Source organism: Mobula birostris, chromosome 3, assembly GCF_030028105.1.
Source record: "Mobula birostris isolate sMobBir1 chromosome 3, sMobBir1.hap1, whole genome shotgun sequence".
In the NCBI taxonomy this organism is placed as follows: domain Eukaryota; kingdom Metazoa; phylum Chordata; class Chondrichthyes; order Myliobatiformes; family Myliobatidae; genus Mobula; species Mobula birostris.
The window spans coordinates 190,440,350-190,461,203 of record NC_092372.1 but is presented as its reverse complement, the minus strand read 5'-3'; the positions used below and the strand labels follow the sequence as shown (position 1 = coordinate 190,461,203).

The 20,854-nt window shown below is 42.1% G+C and overlaps 1 protein-coding gene and 1 long non-coding RNA gene across 6 annotated transcripts; one reads left to right on the top strand and one right to left on the bottom strand.

The window, feature by feature from the left end:
• Positions 1-496: 496 nt before the first annotated feature.
• Positions 497-16,128, top strand: LOC140195498 (uncharacterized). Of its 5 annotated transcripts, none has more exons than XR_011885487.1 (6): positions 497-584; positions 4,433-4,617; positions 4,749-4,871; positions 5,009-5,130; positions 5,342-5,499; positions 13,405-16,128. It is a non-coding gene; the product is annotated as an uncharacterized lncRNA (long non-coding RNA). The 5 variants fall into 5 exon arrangements; XR_011885483.1 differs by having other exon boundaries at positions 5,265-5,499; XR_011885486.1 differs by having other exon boundaries at positions 5,009-5,138; positions 5,265-5,499.
• LOC140194824 (patched domain-containing protein 3-like) lies at positions 9,621-11,159 on the bottom strand (the record flags this gene model as incomplete). The annotated part of the gene is made up of 1 exon (XM_072252104.1): positions 9,621-11,159. A coding segment is annotated over one exon (1,539 nt), but the record flags the coding sequence as incomplete, so codon positions are not given.
• Positions 16,129-20,854: the final 4,726 nt, after the last annotated feature.

The window sequence follows — 20,854 nt, the reverse complement described above, 5'->3', positions numbered from 1 at the left end:
CCTCTATCTTTTGTTGAGCTGATTAGAGAGGTACGGGAAGAGGAGAACGCGACGGAAGCGTGGGAGGACTCAGACAGCAGGGCACAGTCCTCAGTCCTTAGTACTGTTAAAGTTGCGATTGTGGGCAGAGGTTTGATAAAATGGCGCGTGCAGCTCTCCTTTTAATGCAGACCAGCACTGACGTAGCGGTAGCTGGGGGTGGAGACTTCAAAGACAGGGTTCAATCACTTCTGAGGAGGGAGGGGAAGGAGAGGTCAGATTTGGAGTGTCTAATTTGTCCACGTCTCTGGCGAATAAATGGAAAAAACAGGTTCAAAGTCCCAGCTATGGTAGGCTTTGCCTATTCTCTGGAATTACACCCACCCCTAAAGAGGAGGAGGAGTATGCGACTTCGGCGGAGCAGACCTCTCAGTTGTTAGATGAGTGGCAGTGCTCTGATGTAAAGCGACAGATTGGTTGAGAGTTTGCGTGGGCGGGCCACTGACATTGTGAGAGCCATCAGGTTGAAGTATCACGTAGTGACAACTGTCAGTTACTGTCAGGACAATGCTTTTGGCCCGACAGGAAGCCCAACGAAGCTTATGGTGAGGTTTCAGAACATGCATCAGAAGAAGGGGGAGAAGCTTTCTGCTTTTATTTTTCGGCTAGAGAGGCAGCTAAATTGCTTGCAGCGCAGAGGGGCTATTCAGGCGGCTGAGGTGGATCAGTTAAGAATGGACCAGGTAACTGGGGCACCCAGTCCCATGACCTGATTGAGTGGGGTCTCCAACACTCTCATTAGACGCGCCCCCCTCTATCTTTTGTTGAGCTGATTAGAGAGGTACGGGAAGAGGAGAACGCGACGGAAGCGTGGGAGGACTCAGACAGCAGGGCACAGTCCTTAGTCGTGGTCCTCTGCTGTGAAGTGATCACTGATATCCTGCCCAGGGAGTGGTAGAGGAGATTGTGGCAGAGTCGAGAACAGGGATATGTCGACTGTTATCAGCAGGTGTGACCCCCCCATATGATGGAGCTTATGGGAGGGGGCAGATTCCCCAAGGGGACGAACAATGCGGAGGGCTGCTGGCAGCAGGTGTCATGCCAGAAGGAGAGTGAGCCCCTGGGTACCTCAGCAGGGAGAGTCGTTGGGAAAACCTAGAGAAGACCCAGTGAGGGAACAGCCTGGTGTCTCTGGGGGAACACGTTCTCAGCAATGTACCAAGGAACCCCTGAAAGCGAAAGGCCCAATTCCTGAAGGCTTAGTGGGACCATGCTCCAGTGTGTGGCTACACATAGAAGGTATTTATGCTAAAGCCGTGCTCAACACCGGGTCGCAGGTCACGTTGTTGTACTGTTTGTTTTACAACCAGAATCTGAAGCATTTGCCCTTGACCCCATTCAGGGCAATGGAGATCAGAGGGCTTAGTGCCAGTGATTATCTGTATGACAGTTATTTGTCAGTGAAGTTGGGGCTCTCAGAGGCCGATGTGGGAGTGTCTGAGGTCCTTGATACATTAGTGCTGGTTTGTCCAGACCCCGCTGAGATGGGCGGTGTTTCAATCCTGTTGGGGACCAACACCCCTCTTGTGAGAAGGCTCATGGGGGCCTGCAAGGAGAAGGCTGGCGAGAGCTTTCTGGGAACATTGTCCATGCACCCGGTGTTTCAAGCTGCTTTTGAGGAAGTGCATGGCTGCATTGGGCCGGATACCGAATTTACATGAGGGACTGTGTGGTTCACCAGTCAAAGCTAATAGTTACAGCCTGGGGAAGTAGCGAGAATGATGGGGACCCCCAAATGTCCTGGAGTGCCTGAGGGCGAGGCCCTCTTAGTGGATGTGCTGGAAGACCACGAGGGTGAGTCGGGATTTCCTGCTGGGGTACTGGTGAGGCCCGAATTGCACGAACCTTCGGTTGTACAGGCAAGCAGGCTGGCGGTGACTGTCATGAACACTATGAAGAGGGAGGTCACCTTCAAGCGGGGGATGCCCCTGGCGCATTTGTTCCCGTTGATGACAATGTCAAGTGGCCCTGTGAGGCGCGCCGGGGAGAAACTATTGGAAAAGGGGGGGCAAGTTGACCGCTGAGTCATTCAACTTCGGGGACTCCCTGGTGCCGCCGGGTTGGTAAAGGAGGCTGGTAGAGAAGATGTTGAAGCTGGAAGGTGTCTTTTCCGCTGACGAGTTTGATGTGGGTTTTTCCAAGAGCACTCGTCACACTATCCGGGTGACTGAGGATACCCCGTTCAGAGAAAGGTCGCAGCGAATTGCCCCTGCAGAGATGGAAGACGTTCAGCAGCATTTGTGGAAGTTGAAGGAAGCTGGGATTATCACTGAGTCCCGAAGCCCCTATCCATCCCCAATAGTAGTGGCCCGAAAGAAGAATGGAAAGGTACGGATGCGTGTGGATTATAAGACTCTGAACAGGCGCAATGTCCCTGACCAGTATACTGTCCTGAGGATTGAAGACACGCTGACCTGTCTGAGTGGTGCAAAGTGGTTCAATGTGCTGGACTTGAGGAGTGGGTATTACCAGATCCCCATGAGTGAGGTCGACAAAGAGAAAATGGCATTTATATGTCCCCTGGGATCTTTCCAGTTCGGAAGGATGCCCCAGGGCATCTTGGGAGCTCCTGCAACTTTCCAGTGAGTCATGGAGAAGACGGTGGGGGATAGGAACTTGCCTGGATTGGATTTTGTGTTTTGCAGGAACAGTTGGCGAATTATCTCAACGTCATGAGGACGTGACTAAATTTGGTGGGGGAAGAGTGTAACACGCTGTAAGGTTTCACTGCTCATGTAATGGTTTCTCTGTAATGTTCCACTGCTGAGGTAATAGTTTCTCTGCAGCAGCAATACTTGGGTAATGACTGGAGATAACGGGGCATGCTAGCCAATGAGCAGGATGTTGTTCTTTCCTGTGTGTCTGGGAGCCGGGAATTCGCAGTTCTTTTGCCGGGGAGAGATGAGGAGAGAAGATGCGAATGGAGAGAGTTAGTAGACCTCGAACGGAGTGGTCTTGAAGCGAAGGTCCGAAGGTCAGCGACGATCGGAGGAGGTCGATGGTGGATGAACAGCCTTATCAGTGAACTTCAACATTAGCCTGTTTCATGAGAATGGGACCTATTTCTTTCCTTGTTTTCTTTACTAACCATATAGTCAAATTAAGAATTATAATGCTCAATTATTTAATCACATATTGTGTACTATTTGTTATGTCATGGTACTGATTTGTAACAGGGGACACGACACATCGTGTAGCATCCACCCAAACGAGATTTCTTAAGTTTGACCAGGCCGGGAGCTATTATCCCCTATATTAAGCTGCTAGCCGAAGTGAGAATTACACATCCATAGGAGAAAGATGTCTTGAATAGAAGATACAGGGATGCAGTTTGTGTTCCAAGGCAGGTCATTGGGACAAGATGAAACCTACTCCCATGTCTAACGTGTCAACCTCCACTACAAATGGCAAGTTCAGGTCTGGGAGAACGAGGATATACATGTATCTGGACATAGACCTTTGTTTTAACTCCACAAAAGCTCCCTTGGTTTCTATGGTCCGGCAGAAAGGTACAGTAGATTTCGTGGTGAGGCTGGTGAGCAGCGTCATGACTGAACTGAAATTACGAATGTACTGCCTATAAAAATTGGAAAAACCTAGAAACCGCTGGAGTTGTTTCATGGAGGAAGTTCTGTCTAAATCCAAACAGCCTGGGTCTTATTAGGGTTTATTTGTAGGTTGCTATTAGAAATAATAAACCCAAGGATGGAGACTGGATACATGGAAATTTATCTTCTCAAACTTGACAAATAGTTGATTCTTCAGAATCCATTGTAGAACCTGCCAGACATGCTGGATGTGTTCTTGAGTGAACTCCCATGCTACATCCTCTCTCCCTCCCTCATCTTCATTCACACTCGCGGGCAAAGCAAAATTTCATGGCGGTGATGGTTGTGAGCTGTTTTATTCAAAAATTGGGAAATCTCCCTGATATTTATAAAAAGTTAGTCGAGGATCATTTAGATTCATCTGAGCATTGAGACATAATTATCTTAAGCAGTCATGAAAAATGTTGTACTCCTGACAGAGCAGCATTAACCCTTAACTGTTCTCAATTGTCACCTGGGATTGAATGATTACAGTGATTGGGGTCTACTAGTTAAGAGAAAGCTAAGATTAAAGAAGACTAAGAAGATGAAGGTGGTGCTGCTTTGTGCTTAGCTATTTTTACCCATAGAGATTGGGAACATTTCATTCAAATTTATAGATAGGAATTAACAATTAGGTAGCTATTACTCAAAACTGCAGGACCAAGATAACCAGTGAGAAAGCACTTATTCAAGTATTCAGAAAATGGAATGGAATCAAACACCATGAAAATCATTGTTTCAGCATTTCTATCTCCAATGTTCCTCCAGTAACGATATGCTATGCTTCCTCCACTGTTTTGCAGGAGCCCGCGTGATACTGTGCTATGGGTTGTTCATGCATTTACCTGAATTTTCAGGGAGTGAGGAGCAAGGGAGAAGACTGGCCAGCTGGATGGTCTCCCAACTGCAAGAGAATCAAAGAAACTCTTTCCCACCTCATCCGCTGATTGGAGAAACTACAGAAACCCAGTTTCACAAAATAAAAATTGTGAGTGGGAATCCTTTGCTAAGTTGAAGAAAATTTGATGCAATTTTGTTTCTAAGTCTATTTCATAAATTAACTTAGTGAAAACAAATGAGAGACATACATTTACAGGATTATTTCTGTTTCTCACACAGTTATAAAATTAAAAGTGATCTTCTGCTCAGGAGCATTTTCAAACCCCTATACACTGCAATGCTGATGAGCACAGGGTATCTGGAAGTTCCAGGCTACAGAAATAAAAGAAGATTTTAAAGACAGTAAGTGACAGTATTGTATAACTCAATGGGGTAATCGGTGAATAGGGAAAATCCCATTTGATGAAATTGTTGCAAACTTAATAGCTCCCTTCAACCCAGATATCTAACATATTTGGTGTGACACTTTTACATTTCAGGGCATCAGAGTTCAGAGTTCAATTCCAACACCCGTCTGAAAGGAGTTTGCAAGTTCTTCCCGTGAAACGTGTGGGTTTCCTCAGGGTGTTCCGGTTTCCTCCCACGTTCCAAAGACTTACTGGTGAGAAGGTGAATTGGTCATTGTAAATTGTCCTGCGATTAGGCAGGTGCAGCTCGTTGGGCTGGGAGGATCTGTTTCACGCTGTGTCTCTGAGTAAAATAAATAAATATTTCATTTTCAAATTTAATACACAGAGACAAATGCCAGAGGAAGCAATTGGAAATCATATCAAGAGTATGAATAACTTAATTGAACTGTGTATTCACAGAAGACCCTTGGACAGAGCATTGGGAAACAGAATATTCAGGTGGCTAAGTGACAAGTCAGCACAGGCCAAGTTCTTTTCAACACCGGAAACAATTTTTGAAAACATAACACTGAGATATTGAAGAATTTTTGGTCAGTTGAGACACAGATGCCAGTTTACTGGTAAGTAATGAACAAGAGAAAAAGTGGTCCTCAGTGGTGGACTATTTTGGACAACTTTTAATACAATACAATGACTCACTTCGCAACTGGTACATTAGGTTCATGTTATGAGGTGATATCATAAAACTGAATTAAACTTAGACAAGAAAGGAATACACTGCATAGCACTAGTGAATATCATGAATTTTAACTTATAAGCATGTTATAAAAATCCTAGCATAAACACATAATACTTTATGTGAATATTCAATGCATTGAATGAATTATTTCCATATAATGGTTCAGTTCACTCTGTTAACTATATAACCAATAACGATTACAGCATGGAAACAGGCCATCTCGGCCCTTCTAGTCCATGCCGAACTCTTACTCTCACCTAATCCCACTGACCTGCACTCAGCCCATAACCCTCCATTCCTCTCCTGTCCATATAGCTATCCAATTTTACTTTGAATGACAACATCGAACCTGCCTCAACCACTTCTGCTGGAAGCTCGTTCCACACAGCTACCACTCTCTGAGTAAAAAAGTTCCCCCTCATGTTACCCCTAAACTTTTGCCCTTTAACTCTCAGCTCGTGTCCTCTTGTATGGATTTCCTCCACTCTCAATGGAAAAAGCCTATCCACGTCAACTCTATCTATCCCCCTCATAATTTTAAATACCTCTATCAAGTCCCCCCTCAACCTTCTACACTCCAAAGAATAAAGTCCCAACTTGTTCAACCTTTCTCTGTAATTTAGGAGATGAAACCCAGGTAACATTCTAGTAAATCTTCTCTGTAGCTCTCTATTTTGTTGACATCTTTCCCATAATTCGGTGACCAGAACTGTTCACATTATTCCAAATTTGACCTTACCAATGCCTTGTACAATTTCAACATTACATCCCAACTCCTATACTCAATGTTCTGATTTATGAAGGCCAGCATACAAAAAGCTTTCTTCACCACCCTATCCACATGAGATTCCACCTTCAGGGAACTATGCACCACTATTCCTAGATCCCTCTGTTCTACTGCATTCTTCAATGCCCTACCATTTAGCATGTATGTCCTATTTTGATTAGTCCTACCAAAGTGTAGCACCTCACAATTATCAGCATTAAACTTCATCTGCCATCTTTCAGCCCACTCTTCCAACTGGCCTAAAGCTCTCTGCAAGTTTGAAAACCTACTTCACTATCCACAACTGCACCTATCTTAGTATCATCTGCATACTTACTAATCCAACTTACCACCCCATCATCCAGATCATTAATATATATGACAAACAACATTGGACCCAGTACAGATCCCTGAGGCACACCACTAATCACCGGCCTCCAACCTGACAAACAGTTATCCACCACTACTCTCTGGCGTTTCCCATCCAGCCACTGTTGAATTCATTTTACTACTTCAATATTAATACCTAATGATTGAACCTTTCTAACTAACCTTCCGTGTGGAACCTGTCAGAGGTCTTACTGAAGTCCATATAGTCAACGTCCACTGCTTTACCCTCGTCAACTTTCCTAGTAACCTCTTCAAAAAATTCAATAAGATTTTCAAACATGACTTCCACGCACAAATCCTTGTTGACCCTGTCTATCCAGATAATTATATATACCATCTCTAAGAAGACTTTCCATCAGTTTACCCAACACTAACGTCAAACTCACAGACCTATATTTGCCAGGTTTACCCTTAGAACCCTTTTTAAACAATGGAACAACATGAGTAATACGCCAATCCTCCGGCACAATCCCTGGTTCGAAGGACATTTGAAATATTTCAGTCAGAGCCCCTGCTATTTCCACAGTAACTTCCCTCAATGTCTTAGGGAATATCCTGTCAGGACCTAGAGACTTATCCACTTTTATATTCCTTAAAAGCACCAGTAATTCCTCTTCTTTAATCATCATAGTTTCTATAACTACCCTACTTGTTTCCCTTACCTTACACAGTTCTATATCTTTCTCCTTAGTGAATACCAAAGAAAAGAAATTGTTCAAAATCTCCCCCATCTCTTTTGGCTTTGCACATAACTGTCCACTCTAATTCTCGAAGGGACCAATTTTATCCCTCACTGTCCTTTTGCTATTAATATAACTGTAGAAACCTTTTGGATTTATTTTCGCTTTACTTGCCAAAGCAACCTCATATCTTCTTTTAGCTTTTCTAATTTCTTTCTTAGGATTCTTTTTACATTCTTTATATTCTTCGAGCACCTCATTTACAAGCTGCCTATATTTATTGTATATCTCTCTCTTTTTCTGAACCAAGTTTCCAATATCCCTTGAAAACCATGGCTCTCTCAAACTTTTAACATTTCCTTTCAAACTAACAGGAACCTAAAGATTCTGTACCCTCAAAATTTCACCTTTAAATGACCTCCATTTCTCTATTACATCCTTCTCATAAAACAATTTGTCCCAATCCACTCCTTCTAAATCCTTTCGTATCTCCTCAAAGTTAGCCTTTCTCCAATCAAAAATTTCAACCCTGGGTCCAGACCTATCCTTCTTCATAATTATATTGAAACTAATGGCATTGTGATCACTGGACCCGAAGTGCTCCCCAACACATACCTCTGTCACCTGACCTATCTCATTCCCTAACAGGAGATCCAACACTGCCCATTCTCTATTTGGTACCTCTATGTATTGCTGCAAAAAACTATCTTGCACACATTTTACAAACTCCAAACCATCCAGCCCTTTTACAGAATGGGTTTCCCAGTCTATGTGTGGAAAATTAAAATCTCCCACAATCACAACCTTGTGCTTAGTACAAATATCTGCTATCTCCTTACAAATTTGCTCCTCCAATTCCACTCCCCACTTGGTGGTCTATAATACACCCCTATAAGCATTACTACACCTTTCCCATTCCTCAATTCCACCCAGATAGCCTCCCTAAATGAGTCCTCTAATCTATCCTGTCAAAGCACCGCTGTAACATTTTCTCTGACAAGCAATGCAACGCCTCTCCCTCTTGCCCCTCCTATTCTATCAGACCTGATGCAACAAAATCCAGGAATATTTAGTTGCCAATCACACGCCTCCTGCAACCACGTTTCACTAATAGCTACAATATCATATTTCCAGGTATCAATCCATACTCTAAGCTTATCCACCTTTCTTACAATGCTCCTAGCATTAAAATAGATGCATTTAAGAAACCCTCTACCTCTTACTCTCTGTTTATCCCTAATGGTGCAAACAACTTTGTTATCTTTTTCTTCCTTCTCCCCTACATCTTTGGTCTGAGTGCTCCCGTTCTCTGTCCCCTGCCCACCCTCCCTCACACACCGTCCACCAGCTCTCTCCATCTGTGAACTAACCTCCTCCCTCCTAGTCTCTTCAATTTGATTCCCACCCCCAACCATTTTAGTTTAAAGTCTCCCCAGTAGCCTTTGCAAATCTCCCTGCCAGGATATTGGTCCCCCTGGGATTCAAGTGCAATCCGTCCTTTTTGTACAGGTCACACCTGCACCAAAAGAGGTCCCAATGATCCAGAAACTTGAATCCCTGCCCCCTGCTCCAATCCCTCAGCCACACATTTATCCTCCACCTCATTCCATTCCTACTCTCACTGTCGTGTGGCAAAGGCAGTAATCCCGAAATTTCTACCTTTGCGGTCCTTCTTCTCAACTCCCTTCCTCACTCCTTATATTCTCCTTTCAGGACCTCTGTTGCTACTAAAATTCTTTGCATTTTCATTCTGTCAATTATTCAATGATTTAGTGATGATTAAATATGAATAAAATTAAAGTAATAGAAAAAATCAATAACTATGTTTTTCTAAAAAAGCATCATTATTTTACATTGACGTGGAGGCCAGAAGTGATTGATGGACTGAGGGAGGGAGGATGAGGTAGGGGAGAGGGAGGGGTGGAGCTCGGAGACATGATAGATGGAACCAGACAAAGAAAAGGAGGAAGATTGAGCCAGGAGGAGGGTGGGGAGGGTGAAGTTGGACACAGATCCTAGAGGATGATAAGCAGGAATACAAAGGCTACCAATGGTGGAGTCTGATATAAGGAAGATAATAATGGGAACCATCAGGTTTAAGGTGAAAGGCAGACTGTTTATTGTTCCAGAATCCAGCAGCTGCCATCCCTTTGTGTATCCACAGTACTATGGACAATCTGGATCAGGCATTTCCACACATTTGCCATTTAGATTGCAGTTGCCAGGTTTTGGACTTTCATATGCTTTGTTGTAATACATGTTGTTTTTCTGACAATTTACCACATTTTCTGTTCTTCCAAAATGTGCCTGACCTTTGTCTGGCGAAAAGTTTTCCTGCTGATTTGTTTCCTTGTCTACTATTACACTGTTTGACTTTTTATTGTGTCCAGAGAAAGTCAGAAACACAGGCAGGAATACAAGACCATGAACTGCCCCAAAAGATATGACAAGAAACATGATTTTGAAAAATGTCCTGAAAATGTAACTTACTGCAGCAGCCAACACAACCACACCCAGTATGGTTGAAACTGCTCCCTGGATAATGGGATACCCAAGAGCATACAGTGCATCGATAGCTCGTTCATTGTAACTGCCTTCACCACTTGAAACAAATGCATAGGAAATGTGAGCTGAAAAATCCACTGAGAACCCTCTGCAGATGACCAGATTAATCATTGATATGGAATCTAAATTGACACCCCAAAGAGCCATCAACCCAGTTACACCCACTAAAACCAAAGCCGTTGCAAATGTGACCCACAGAGAGCAGACTGGATTAGGTAGTAACAAAAAGGCGATAAGAAGCATAACCAGGGCAGCCACAACTACATTCTGTATTGTGTTGGATACTATAACAAGATATTGATCAAAATAGATAAATGCAGGGTGATATACCAGCAGGGGAATTCTACATTTCTTTGCCAGATCTCTTAATTCAGTCAGTATGTTTTTTTCAGCAACTGAACTATTGGCACTCATAGTTTGAATGAAAAAATGTGAAGCACTAATGCTCCATTCATTTTCTGAAATGTCAATATCTTGTTTGAATGCGGGGACGAACTGAAGGAATTTTGTTAAGTTTGTCATGAACGTATCTTGCTTGTCTATATCTATATTGTTATTTCCACATACACTAACATAGCTACGAAGCCAGGACTCTGACAGTTCACGATCTACATATGAGAGATTTTCAAATCTCTCCATACAGGTTTCAATATCACTCCGCACACTGGAATTCCAGTAATCTACAGACTCAGTGACAGTGACCATGACTCGTGGTCCATACTCTGAGAAAAAATCTCTTTCCACATCATAGAATGGAATCACATCAATGGCCAGATTTCTGAGATCAATTCCCTCCTTGATCTGTAAACAGCCATAAATACTGCCAGCTAAATATCCTAAATACAGGAGAACCACAGCTGCCTTGGTCCATCCATTGGTGAAGAATGGACCGTAATATTCCTTAAAGAAGTAGTGGACTGGATGTTCTGATTCGGCACCTGTTTTCGGATCATAAGCCCCACATACACAACACATGGTGCTCAGTGTAGATTCTCCTGGTTTAGGATCTTTGTCAACCTTTCTGAATGTCAGCCAGTGCCTGTTACTGGCTTCCCTTCTCCCATTCAGTGCAAGAACAGCTCCAAAAAATGTAATGCTATAAATAAAGCAGAACAGAACTGTTGTACCAGTGTAAACACAAAATTTAGGAGGGAAGGGTTAGATTGATGATAGGGAATGACTCACTGGGGTAGGCAATGCAAACAGCCCACTCTGTCTCAGGCAAAGCTCTCCCCACCATTGAGTATGTTTACATGGAGCACTGTCACAATAAAGCAGCTTCCATCAGTACCCAGACTACGCCCCCTTCTTATTACTGCCACTGGGCAGAAAATACAGAAGCCTTGGGTCCTATACCACCAGGTTCAGGAACAGTTATTATTCTCCAACCATCAGGCTCCTGATCTCGTGTGTAAGTTCACTCACCACTGCTCTAAACTGATTCTGAGACCTAAAGTCTCACTTTGAAAGATGCTTTACAACTCACGTTCTCAGTATTATTTTTATTTGCATAGGTTGCCTTCATTTTCACAGAGGGTATTTGTCAGTCTTTGTTTATCATAAAATTCTATTGCATTGTAAATGCCTGCAAGTAAATGAATCTCAAGTTAGTGTAACCCCCAGGTTCGGCGGGCTGTGTTAGTCTAGAGAAAGACAGTCGCTGCCCCCGACAAACTGATGAAATCTCGTTTGTGTGGATGCTGGGTGATGCGTTCCCCTGTTACAATTCAGTACCACGGAAGATCAGATAGTACACCATAAGCAATTAAAAAACTGAGCTTTATAATTCTTAATTTGACTACAGGGTTAGTACAGAAAACAGTCTATTTTGCATGTTGGAGCTCATGGTTTTCCGTCCATTAGTTCCCCATCAACCTCCCCCAAGCATCGTTGACTCCCAGACCCTCACTCTAAGTCCACTCCGTCCTGCGGTCTACCAACTTGCTCCTCTCATGTCTTCTCTCCTTATCTCTCGCCGACAAAAGACCGCAAATACCTCCTCTCAGACACACAAGAAAGAAACAACACTCCTCTCATTAGATGGCACACATTCCAAAGCCCCTGTTATCTCTAGTCATTACCCAAACACTGTTGCTAAAGAGAAACCATTACATTAGCAGTGAAACCTTACAGAGTGTTACATTGGTATATGGTAACAAACTTCAATAATGAATTTGCTTTGAGCTTGAGTTGTTATTTCTTTGGTTATGTCCAGAAAAAATTACCAAATATTTCTAAAATGCTTAAATTGCATTTGGAACTCCTGAGAAATTCCTGCAGATCACCAATGACTGGATACTCATCAGGAACTATGAGATGAATAGAGGCAATGAGGAAAGATTAGAGATTGGGGAATCTTCAGTAAGTTACTCATCTCCTGATACTCTAAAGATTTTCATGGTTAAGAAATTGGCCATATTGTAACCAGTGCATTTTAATATTCTGGAAAATTGTAAAATCATTAACATTGGAGCTATCTAAATGGTAAAAACTTGGGTACTCCAAGAGAGTTAATAAGGAAATTGCAGACCCTCCATTTATTCAGGAAATGGGAGCATTTGAAAAGTAAACATGTTCTAATAACGGATAAGAGATAGGAAGAGGAAGTCCAACTTGATATGGAGTATTGAAAATGTGTGAGATCCTTCTGGACTGTAGGGAGTCTGTCAGGGGAAGGGGACAGAACACTTAATAAAAAAAAGGATAAATTTTGCAGATGAATTTAAATAGGGCAATTATAAAGGTATGAGAGAGGAGTTGTCTAAGATGTTCTGGGAAAACAAGCTAAAAGATAAATTGGTAAAGAAACAGTAGCATATGTTCAAACAGCTGGTCTATCATGCTAGCAAGAGTTTGTTCCAATTAAAAAGAGAAAGAAGCACAGTCCATGTTTAATTTAAAAAAATGGTAAGGAGACTTGTCGTTTCCTCCATTGTGGTTTTAGGAGTTAACTTGAGAATGCACAAACTAATTCTGACAGCTCTTGACACCTCTCTTCTCCTTTTCTCGCTCATATTCTTTCTTTCTAACTCTTCTCCTCTTTTCAACTTCTTTGCTTTATTTTTCTCACCCTTTTTCTTCTTTTCGTTTCTTGTATCTGTGAATTTGCTAATTGATCAAGAAATGAGGTCTCGTTTATCCTCCCATTTCCATAAAACTTATGTCATCCTCCTCTTTCTTCTCATTTTTCTTCTTTGGAGGATGGGTATCATGATCTTGAGGAAGGCATATCTAGTTCACTGGAGTATTCTCTTATTAATCCTTCTATTGCTCCCTTTATGATCTGATCTCTCTCTTGGTTTCCTCATCTATAACATCTTCCGAAAGATCCTCTGTTTTTGTATCTCCATTGACTCCTTTCTTTTTTGACCTTTCATTCATCCAGCCGGGCAAAACATGGAGGAACCATTATGAACTCCCACATATCCTGATGACCCAATGATTTCAGTCTCTGAAGCGAATGCACAGGCAGGCTTCAGGAAGATGAACCCACAAAAAAAACATCCAGCCCAGACAGGGTATCTGATGAAGTACGAAAGACCTTTGCTGATTAACAGGTTGGAGTGTTTACTGAGATCTTTAAACTCTCGCTTCGGCAGTCTGAGGTACCCACCTGCTTCAAAGAGGCTTTAATTATACTGGTACCCGAGAAGAACATGGTAACCTGCCTCAACGACTACCATCCAGTAGCAGTTACATCCACAGTGATGAAGTGTTTTGAGAGGTTAGTGATGAAACATATCAGCTCCTGCCATGAATACTGATTTATATCTGCTCCAATTTGCTTACCAGAGCAACAGGACCACAGGAGATGCCATCTCATTGTCTCTCTACTCAACCCAGGAACATCTGGACAGCAAAGACGCATGCATCAGGATGCTCTTTATTGAATACAGCTCAGTATTCACTGCCATCATCCACTCAAAACTAATCAATAAGCTCCGAGACTTTGGCCTCAAAGCCTCCTTGTGCACTTGGATCCTGGATTTCCTCACTTGGAGACTCCAGTCACTTTGGATTGGCAACAACATCTCCTCCATGATCTCCATCAACACAGCTGCAACACAAGCCTGTGTGCTTAGCCCTCTGCTCTACTCACTTGACACTTATGACTGTGAGGCTAAGCACAGCTCCAATGCCAAATTCAAGTATGCTGAAGACACCACTGTTGTAAGCTGAATGTGGTGATGAATCAGCCTATAGGAAGGAGACTGAAAAGCTGGCTGAGTGGTGCCAGATCTTTTACTCATTGTCAGCAATTCCAAGTAACTGATTATTGACTTCAGAAGGAAACAAGAGATCCATGAGCCAGTCCTCTTTGGAGGATCAGAGGTGGAGAGGATCAACAACAATAAATTCTTCTGTGTTATTATTTCCAAGGACTTGTTCTGGGCCCAGCACATAAGTGCAATTGCGAAGAAAGCACAGCACACCTCTGCTTCTTTCAGAGTCTGTTGAGATTCAGCATGCTAGCTAAAACTTTGTCAAACATCTATAGCTGTGTAGTAGAGAGTATATTGACTGGCTGTATCACAGTCCTGGTTTCCCAATCCCTTTGAACAGAAAATCCTACAAAAAGTAATGGATATGGCATCACAACGTTGTGCAGTCCATTTACTTTTGTCTGTCCGGCATTCTCTTTGTATGTGTCCTACTTGGTTGCATTTTCTTCAAGTTTCATCTTTAAACCTGTATTGGTCTGGCTTATGTGACCCCCTTGCCACACTGGTAACACAATTTGTTCGGCCAGGCCATTTTCTATTCAAACATTGCAATTTTGTTCACACTCACTTTCATTCCTGACTGCATCTCAATTGTGTCTCTGTCTGCCATTTCCATTGATATAGCTATTCCAAGTGCTTTTTTAAATGTAAATTGTGCTTCAGTCAGGAGCTGCTTTTGAATGTTTTTGAGTAAGATTTCACAAACTAAACGATCTCTCGGTGCATCATTAAGCTCGTTACCGAACGGACAATTCTTTAATTCAGCCATGTACGCTGAAATGGACTCCCCTCTCTTTTGTTTCTGCTTCTGAAACCAAAAGTGTTCTGCAATCAACAATGGTTTTGGTTCCAAATCTTCCTGCATTACTTTCACGATATCAGCAAAACTAATTTTTGCTGGTTAGTTTGGAGCAGTTGAACTTTGAAATAAACTATGCTTTTCCACCAGTTGCACTCAACAAAACTGGCACTCACTTCTCATTGGCTTGTTAATTTGCTTCAAAATATTGTATAATTTGTTCCATATACATATTCCAGTTATATTTTGTGCAATCGAATGCGGCAATATTTCCAATGAGGCCAGCCATTTCTGCTTTTTATAAAAGTTATGATTATTATCACTATTCATTATTTATAAACCCGAGAATTCATCTATTTTCTGATCAGTTTTTAACTTGATCGACTTTCTCTCCTTGCAAAGAAAAAGAAATATACTACATAACTTTCTTTATTCAACAATTTCTCGCTGCGTTTTTTAAAAATTCAAATGTCATACTGTGCTTCAACAGGTAGGTGGTCATTTCGGGTTCATTTTTAAAAATAATTCATTGCCACTGTTATGTTTTGTAACTCCAAAACATGAAAGTAATTTAAAAGAAAAACATGTAGAGGCCAGAAGGCAAGTCTAACTTTGTTCTTACTTTAAGTGATGTACGCACATATAATGTGGTGGTGTAATGACGTATGTCGTTTACTTACTTTTACATATAATCCACAATGCTTTATTAAATAATGACAGCACTTAAATCACTAAGATCTAGGGATTAGTAAAGGTTCAGTCATGATGGATGAAAGGAGTTGTTTCTATGATTCTATGAACTGTTACTTAAGTTGTTAATCTTTTATGTAACCTTTTATGGTTGTGTGGGGTGACAGCTGGAGAACAGCAAAAGCCTTCATTTTAAAATGTATTTACTTTCATTTCCCTCCCCACTTCATGACCTTCCTCCATAGTCTCCTTTAGAACCCACCTAGGTCTCTGTGCTTTGCAAATACTGTTGTTTTGCATATTGCTGATTATAATGTGTAACCCAGGTTAATTAAACCCAAAATTGTAATGTTAGAAAGTTCCACTTGTGGAGGGATGAAGACAAGGTTTACCGATTTTAAAAGAAGAATTTTTTTAAAAAACACAATGCGAGAGAGAGTCCTGATGAAGGGTCTCGGCCCAAAACGTCGACTCGACCTCTTCCTATAGATGCTGCCTGGCCTGCTGTGTTCCACCAGCATTTTGTGTGTGATACGAGAGAGGGGCGGGCTTGACACAGGGCGGACAAGGAAAGAAACGCAGCATCAATTATAAGCTGAAGACATGAACTGTTAACAGTGGAATTAGTAGTGAGTATCTTTATCCTACTAACTTGAAACCCTCAAGGTGAAACCCCTGGAGGAGAGACAATAGCGATAAAAGATCTATTGAAGCTACAGCTATAACCAGAGAATATCGGCAGAGAGCAGTGTCCAAAATCCCTACTGTGTAGTGGGGAGTTAGTTCTGCTAAATCATACCAAGGCATTTGGTCAAGTTTTGTACAAGTCTGTGAATTGACTTACTGTGGATGATCAACTATTTCATCCAACGAACCAAGATGGCGAGGCACCCAGATGAAGAACCAGCGCGGGAACAAAATATGTAATGACGCAGAGGAATTAATACGGTTGGATGTTTAAGTTATTTTCATTTGAAGAATCGTAATTTGATTTTCTGCAAGAACTGATTATTTTTGCAAAGACTTTGATGAGTTACTGAATGAAATTTACTTTGCTTAAGAGTTGTGATGTTGGAAAATTGTCATGAAAGGAGTTAAACTGTGTATATATAATTTTTGAATTTGGATTTGAACTTGTAGATATACTGCCTGGAACCGAAACTGAAGTTAACCAGAATACTTGAGAATAGGAATTATATTTGGTTTTCTAACTAACTAGGGATAAGTAAAAGCAGAAAATTTAGTCTGTAAACTTTTAAATAGGGAATCAAACTAGATCTAATTAGTTAGAGAAATTGGAGTAACAAAGGTTATCCTAATGAATATCACTGACTCTAACAAAACAGGAATTTGGCTTTTGTTGATATCTAAGATTTGGAGCCTAAACAGAATGTTTGAATTTTGAATTCTTCTTGCTCATGTAAATATTTTGTACATTTTGGGTTTTTTTTTTGCTTATAGACGAAACTTTATTTCCAGAGGTGTGTGGTTTGTATTCACTGCCTCAGACTGATACCTGGATTCTCCTGATGGCCTGTTAGCACCCAGTGTAATTTGATTTTCTCTAAAGAATGTGATGACTAGTCACACATGATGAGGCTGGTGCTACATAGGTGTTACAAATGACAGCAAACTTCACTTGCCCAGATCCTTTTTCTTCTCACTCTCTCACTCTCTTCTCTCTACCCCACCCCCCACCAACATCTCCTCCTACTGCCTGTTTTCTGAAGCCCAATTTGTACTTCTGCATCAAATATACGCTGTAGGTACCGCGCACCCTACGCCGTAGGGTGACGTGCACCTCCCCAAAAATGTAACTCACGCGTCGCAGCGACGCAGACCGCAACAACTGTGATTGGTCTGCTTGGTAGCATCGCATTTCCTCATACGCATTTCCAGTAGCTTTTCTCTGCCATGTCTGTACACTGAAGCGAAATAAATGGTTGGAGATGATGAACCACATTGTCAAATCTACCTGCAGACATCTGAAAATATTTGAAATAGAAAATAGGTGCAGGAGTAGGCCATTCGGCCCTTCGAGCCTGCACCGCCATTCAGTATGATCATGGCTGATCATCCAACTCAGAACCCTGTACCAGCCTTCCCTCCATACCCTCTGATCCCCCTAGCCACAAGGGCCATATCTAACTCCTTCTTAAATATAGCCAATGTACTGGCCTCAACTGTTTCCTGTGGCAGAGAATTCCACAGATTCACCACTCTCTGTGTAAAGAAGTTTTTCCTAATCTCAGTCCTAAAAGGCTTCCCCTTTATCCTTAAGCTGTGACCCCTCGTTCTGGATTTCCCCAACATCGGGAACAATCTTCCTGCATCTAGCCTGTCCAATCTCTTTAGAAATTTATACATTTCCATAAGATCCCCTCTCAATTTTCTAAATTCCAGCGAGTATAAGCCTAGTCAATCCAGTCTTTCATCATATGAAAGTCCTGCCATCCCAGGAATCAATCTGGTAAACCTTCTTTGTACTCCCTCTATGCCAAGAATGTCTTTCCCCAGATTAGGGGACCAAAACTGCACTCAATACTCCAGGTGTGGTCTCACCAAGGCTTTGTATAACTGCAGTAGAACCTCCCTGCTCCTGTACTCAAATCATCTTGCTATGAATGCCAGCATACCATTCGCCTTTTTCACCGCCTGCTGTACCTGCATGCCCACTTTCAATGACTGGTGTACAATGACACCCAGGTCTCTTTGCACCTCCCCTTTTCCTAATCGGCCACCATTCAGATAATAATCTGTTTTCCTGTTTTTGCCACCAAAGTGGATAACCTCACATTTATCCACATTAAATTGCATCTGCCATGAATTTGTCCACTCACCTAACCTATCCAAGTCACCCTGCATCCTCTTAGCATCTTCCTCACAGCTAACACTGCCGCCCAGCTTCGTGTCATCCGCAAACTTGGAGATGCTGCATTTCATTCCCTCGTCTAAGTCATTAATATATATTGTAAACAACTGGGGTCCCAGCACTGAGCCTTGCGGTACCCCACTAGTCACCGCTTGCCATTCTGAAAAGGTCCCGTTTATTCCCACTCTTTGCTTCCTGTCTGCCAACCAATTCTCTATCCACATCAGTACCATACCCCCAATACCGTGTGCTTTAAGTTTGCACACTAATCTCCTATGTGGGACCTTGTCAAAGGCCTTTTGAAAATCCAAATATACCAGATCCATTGGTTCCCCCCTATCCACTCTACTAGTTACATCCTCAAAAAATTCTATGAGATTCGTCAGACATGATTTTCCTTTCACAAATCTATGCTGACTTTGTCTGATGATTTCACCGCTTTCCAAATGTGCTGTTATCACATCTTTGATAACTGACTCTAGCATTTTCCCCACCACCGATGTTAGACTAACTGATCTATAATTCCCCGGTTTCTCTCTCCCTCCTTTTTTAAAAAGCGGGGTTACATTAGCCACCCTCCAATCCTCAGGAACTAATCCAGAATCTAAAGAGTTTTGAAAAATTATCACTAATGCATCCACTATTTCTTGGGCTACTTCCCTAAGCAATCTGGGATGCAGACTATCTGGCCCTGGGGATTTATCTGCCTTTAATACCTTCAATTTACCTAACACCACTTCCCTGCTAACATGAATTTCCCTCAGTTCCTCCATCTCACTAGACCCTCGGTCCCCTACTATTTCCAGAAGATTATTTATGTCCTCCTTGGTGAAGGCAGAACCAAAGTAGTTATTCAATTGGTCTGCCATGTCCTTGTTCCCCATGATCAATTCACCTGTTTCTGACTGTAAGGAACCTACATTTGTCTTACCCAATCTTTTTCTTTTCACATATCTATAAAAGCTTTTACAGTCAGTTTTTATGTTCCCTGCCAGCTTTCTCTCATAATCTTTTTTCCCTTTCCTAATTAAGTCCTTTGTCCTCCTCTGCTGGCCTCTGAATTTCTCCCAGTCCTCAGGTGTGCTGCTTTTTCTGCTAATTTGTATGTTTCTTCTTTGGAATTGATACTATCCCTAATTCCCCTTGTCAGCCATGGGTGCACTACCTTCCCTGGTTTATTCTTTTGCCAAACTGGGATGAACAATTGTTGTAGTTCATCCATGCGATCTTTAAATGCTTGCCATTGCATATCCACCATCAACCCTTTAAGTATCATTTGCCAGTCTATCTTAGCTAATTCACGTCTCATACCTTCAAAGTTACCCTTCTTTAAGTTCAGAACCTTTGTTTCTGAATTAACTATGTCACTCTCCATCTTAATGAAGAATTCCACCATATCATGGTCACTCTTACCCAAGGGGCCTTGCATGACAAGATTGCTAATTAACCCTTCCTCATTACTCAATACCCAGTCTAGAATGGCCTGCTCTCTAGTTGGTTCCTTGACATGTTGGTTCAGAAAAACATCCCGCATATGTTCCAAGAAATCCTCTTCCTCAGCAGCCTTACCAATTTGGTTCACCCAATCTATATGTAGATTGAAGTCACCCATTATAACTGCTGTTCCTTTATTGCACGCATTTCTAATTTCCTGTTTAATGCCTTCCCCAACCTCACTACTACTGTTAGGTGGCCTGTACACAATTCCCACCAGCGTTTTCTGCTTCTTAGTGTTATGCAGCTCTACCCATATTGATTCCACATCCTCCAGGCTAATGTCCTGCCGTTCTATTGCGTTAATCTCCTCTGTAACCAGCAATGCTACCCCACCTCCTTTTCTTTCATGTCTATCCCTCCTGAATATTGAATATCCCTGAATGTTGAGCTCCTATCCTCGGTCACCCTGGAGCCATGTCTTTGTGATCCCAACTATATCATATTCATTAATAACTATCTGCACATTCAATTCATCCACCTTGTTACAAATGCTCCTTGCATTGACACACAAAGCCTTCAGGCTTGTTTTTACAACAGTCTTAGCCCTTATACAATTATGTTGAAAAGTGGCCCTTTTTGATTTTTGCGCTGGATTTGTCGGCCTGCCACTTTTACTTTTCACCTTACTACATTTTGCTTCTACCCTCATTTTACACCCCTCTGTCTCTCTGCACTTGTTCCCATCCCCCTGCCACATTAGTTTAAATCCTCCTGATCAACAGTAGCAAACGCTTCCCCTAGGACATTGGTTCCA